This window comes from Gavialis gangeticus, unplaced genomic scaffold (assembly GCF_001723915.1).
Source record: "Gavialis gangeticus isolate Ggan-Ray unplaced genomic scaffold, GavGan_comp1, whole genome shotgun sequence".
Lineage (NCBI taxonomy): Eukaryota > Metazoa > Chordata > Crocodylia > Gavialidae > Gavialis > Gavialis gangeticus.
The window spans coordinates 21585549-21590086 of record NW_017729002.1 but is presented as its reverse complement, the minus strand read 5'-3'; the positions used below and the strand labels follow the sequence as shown (position 1 = coordinate 21590086).

Sequence of the window (4538 nt, the reverse complement as noted above, 5' to 3'; positions counted from 1 at the left end):
TTGTTTTACAACCATCTAGAAGATCATACTAGTGCCATTGCTATCATTTGTAGGACTCTACCCTCTCCCCCCCACCCTCCCACCTCCTTTCCCTCAACTCCTTTATTGCCCAGTATGTTCCCTGGGGGCTTTTTCTATCCCATATTCTTTCTCTTGTTATTGAAGTTGGTAGCTGCCTGGACCCTTCTTTAAAAACATCACAAAGGCAATCAAATGTTAAGACAAATCTTGGTTTTCTCAGCTCAGCAATCAACAACTCAACCAACACCCCGCAAAACTGCTCTTGGTTTTCTCATCTCTTTTCCATGAATTTGCATCTGTGAAATCAGTCTAACACTTGTTCTTCCTCTCTCTGCAGGAGGTGGTGATGGCCAAGCTCTTTACCTCGATGCAGACCTGAACCATGGGAGAACCAGCCACTGCAATACCTTCAATAATCAGCCACTGTGCTCTGAAAACTTCCAAATCTCTGTTTTGGAGGTATGGGGGTTCAAGGACACCTTGAGTGTCTGAGCCCCCGAACAAGCTCCCAATGTCTCAGAATTCTCAAGACAGACAAATAGTAATGTAAGAGCCAAGCTAGCACAAGTTGTCTTGGGCTCATTATCATTTAATACTGACTAAAGAGCATGCTAAATGTAGGGCTTAGCTGTTTACTTGTTGCATAGAAAGATGCAATAGTAAAGGGCTAGATGATGCAGCTGGTTAATTCCTTAGCTGTTTACCTCTAGAGACCTGGGTTCAAATACCACTTTCAGTAACAAGTGGGAATATGGTGATTTCAGTCTGCTCCAAAGCAGAATTCTGTCCATATCGTAGAATCACCACACATACCAATGCAGTTCAGGTCTAAGGCCCAGGACATGCTAAGTGGAACTGAGGTATGTTGGCATGGCACTTGTACAGTGCCTGACTTAAGCCAGTGATGTCAAGCTTTTGACTTGCAGGAACACCCTACAAAATATTTGAGACAAGACAGTGGTTTATAAGATCAGTATCCTTCTACAAAGAGACTCTAACTGTAGTTCTTATAGCCAGGCAGGCTCAGGCGGTCCTTTTCATCACTTCTTCATGAACAAGTTAAAAAAGCTCTCGACTTGTGAAAGGAACAGTGATTGTTAATTATGTTTTTCCTTGCATCTGATATCCGCTCGTGTTCTAATTTCATTTTCCTGTGGAGTTTGCTCCTCTGTAAAAGGTATTGTCTGGACAATGGTTTCTCAGAGGGCTGACTTTGTGTTTACATTCTTATTCCATATCAGCATAATGACTTCAAATTATAATATGACTTGTGGGTCAGGCAGCTAAAATCAGCAGGGTATATGCAGTGTACAAATTCTCATCTGTTTTCATTTGTCAAGGCAGCTAAGATGAGGCTTTGCACCAGGAAGTGATAACTGTCACAGTGGGACAATCGGGGGGGGGGAAATTGAGGCAATGTTGAATATAGTACCTCAGTTATTTTTCTAAAGGGAAATTGATACGGCGAGGTGATTCTTCTTCTGATGCAGAAAACCAAGCATACTTATCAATATCAGTCTTATGCCTGGGATTGTACAAGTTCCTGAGAGAGGCTGTAGGGGATGCTGTTCCTCTATCTCATGTGCCTGCCAGGTGAGACTAATGCTTCATCTAGTTCCTCCTCCATGTGAAAGGCAAGCTGCTTTGCTAGCAATGCCTTTTTGGTGCAGGTTAGACAAGGCAGAAAAGGCTTCTCTTGCTCTTAAGTTCTTCTGGGTCTCTTCCCCAACTGTGCTTTGTTATCTTGAGTGATTTAAAAGTGATTTCCCATTGCATGAGATTTAATTAGCTGCCTGGATTTGGGACTGGTACGTACTAAGCAGGGGGAGGACATTTCAATGCTCCATTGGGGACCACTATGAGCAAAAACATTGGGGAATTCTCTAAATAGCTCAGACAGCTCACCAGTAAGGGGGAGATCTCTAACTAAATGGAGGAAAGGGGGAATGCTATTTCTTCTGGAGATGTACATCTAGATGACTGCACTAAACTGGGGACTCTTAATGGTTATTTTTTATGCTGGATTTCTTTCATAAAGCAAAATCAAAATGTGTAGTCCCAATCAGTGGCTCAGTGGACTAAGCAAGGTCTTGTTAGAATCCAGTAACCACAGAAGAGTCCAGTTCAGCTGACTGGCTTGCTCAGTCTTCCTGCACACTGTAGATGCCTGATGCAAGCTGTATTGTATGGAGCAAGCTTCTGGCACCTAGCCTTGCACCTGGCATAGGTAGCTAGGAGTCCAATGAGTGAAGTTATCGCATTGCCTACATTAGTTCCCAGGTTTTAATTGACTAAACCAAGACCCTTTCTCCTCCAGGTAGTCTTAAAGCACAGGTTCACTCCTGTGGTCTCAGGGTTCTGAAATGTCAGTATTCACTCCTTAAGCCTACCAGAAGGAGTATAAGCCACACACTAACCAATAGGTTACAAAGGCAAGCAGTCATAGTCCAGTATTCCCTGCAAAAGTTGCACACACAAATTTTGTGCACAGCTGCCTGCTATCAAATATGTCTTATTCAAAATACTGTTTCTTTTTGTGTCCAGCTTTTTGAGGAGGAAAACAGACTGTCCTGCTGGCAGTATAAGGAGCCACTTTGAAGACAGATTTCCACCCACTGAAATGGAGGGATCCTTGGAAATAGGAACAGGGAAAGTTCACTAGTTTAGTTCAAGCATAGTTTAGTTCAAGTCCCAAGTACAGTATCCCAAATCTTTGTCTTGGGAGTAAATCAGCCAGTTCCCAGATGGTTCCTGCCCAAGATGGTTAATTGCACTGATAGTTTGGAGGGCTCCAGTCCCTGAAATGAGATCTGGACCTCCTACCAAAGTGAAGGAGAAAATAACCAAGGTGACAGATTTATATTTAGTAGGTTGAGCTCCAGATAGCTCCTCTTCAGCCAGATCACTGTTCAGGTATCACTAGAAGGATTCCTAAACCTCCTACTGCTCTCCAGGTGATGCTGCTGAGTATAGCCTGGGAAAACAAGTGAGCACTGTGTTCCATAGGCAGTCACTTCATTAACTGCTCTGACATGGGTAGATCATATCTCGGTAGTGGGCAATATAAAAATCCCCTTGGTGCCTTTAACTCGTTGTGTCTGCTTCTCAAAATAAGACTTCTCCAGATTGGTACTTGGCCTGAAAAGGCAGTGGCCTGGAGGTGGTGGGGTGTGGTTAATGCATCTTTTTACAGAGCTGGGAGCAGCTGATACAATCCAACTGCACCTGTTACTATTGATGGAAAAGAGCCTTGACAATCATACAGTGTTTTACAAGCTCCTGGCAAGTGCTGCCTTCTGCCTGTCAGATATTGGAAAGTAAATGCCATATCACTCTTTGTAACTTATTAATACCCTATCATCTTTGCTTGGGCAAAGGATTCATTCAGATATCTTTAGAGGGATCTTCTAAATATATTTTCCCTGGCCCTCGTCCTCCCAGATTGTCTACAATTTGCTCTCTCCCTCGAGTTGTTTGTTGGCAAGAGGAAAGGACTTTTGCCTAAAGCAATTCACTTTACTTTATTCTGTCTGCAAAATACAGCCAGAGATCAGCAGAAATGTTTTAATTTTTACTTCTCCCTCCCACCTCTACTGTACATAGCAATAGAGTTTAAGTGTCATAGTTATCTTGCTCCTCAAATCATGTCTGAAAAGTCCCTTCCCTCTCTTCCCTCAGAGTGTTTGGGTGGAAGCATGACCTCATGAAATAGCTGGAATAGAAGAAGCTGGTGTGACAAATCTGGTTTTAGAAATACTAGCATGATTTTTTTTCTTCCATAAAACCTGAAGGAGGTTAGGCATTCATTTCTACCAAAAATCTATGGGATTTAGGCACCTGACTCTCAGGCCCCTTAGAAAACCAGGGTAATAGCGGCTTCTAAACCCTTGCACAGCTAGGGCCCATAATAAACCCTTAGAACATATATAGGTAGTCATTTGCGGAAAGACGGCAAGCTAAAATTAAGTCTCCATAAAGGAGGTCATTACAATGGGTGTTGGATGTCTGTGGCTAGTAGTTTCTAAGGAAACATCTTAGCAGTTGGAAAGGGAATATAAACGTTACCTTTGGAGCACTTTTGTCGGGGGGGAGGGAAGCCATTATACAGAGTGGGCCTTGTGCTGGGAAGGTCCTGTTGCATGAATCCTGCTTTGGAAATGGTGGCTCACAAGCCTGTGAACTTGTCACAGAAGTAACTTCTGCCAGATGGATAGGGAAGCTGATCATATCTAGTACTCTATTTCTTTGTTCGTATCAATACCAGCAGCATCAGTTTGCAAGAGTTGGTGCTAAAAATGCCATTAAGGCAAGTATTTAAGAGAAAATCCTAAAAGACCAATTTAGTATTTGTACATTCTGTGTCTGAACATTGCACTTGCTGAGAAGCTGCAATAATCTATCACAGGGAACTGTACAAAGTTCTCTCTTTCATGTGCTGCTTTTGTAATTGCTCAGTAAATACTAATGGGGGGGGGAGTGTGTGTGTGGTGTGTGTGGTGTTTAGGGGTGCATACACA

The 4538-nt window shown here is 42.9% G+C and overlaps 1 protein-coding gene across 2 annotated transcripts in view; it reads left to right on the top strand.

Annotated features, from left to right (window-relative positions):
* The window catches only part of TBC1D24 (TBC1 domain family member 24), a 35840-nt gene extending 31499 nt beyond the window's left edge, over window positions 1-4341 (top strand). For both annotated transcript variants that reach the window (XM_019507650.1, XM_019507649.1), the window contains one exon: window positions 359-4341. In XM_019507650.1, the coding sequence (XP_019363195.1) occupies window positions 359-513 (155 nt within the window). In that variant the 3' untranslated portion in view covers window positions 514-4341. The remainder of the gene's footprint in view (window positions 1-358) is intronic.
* Window positions 4342-4538: the final 197 nt, after the last annotated feature.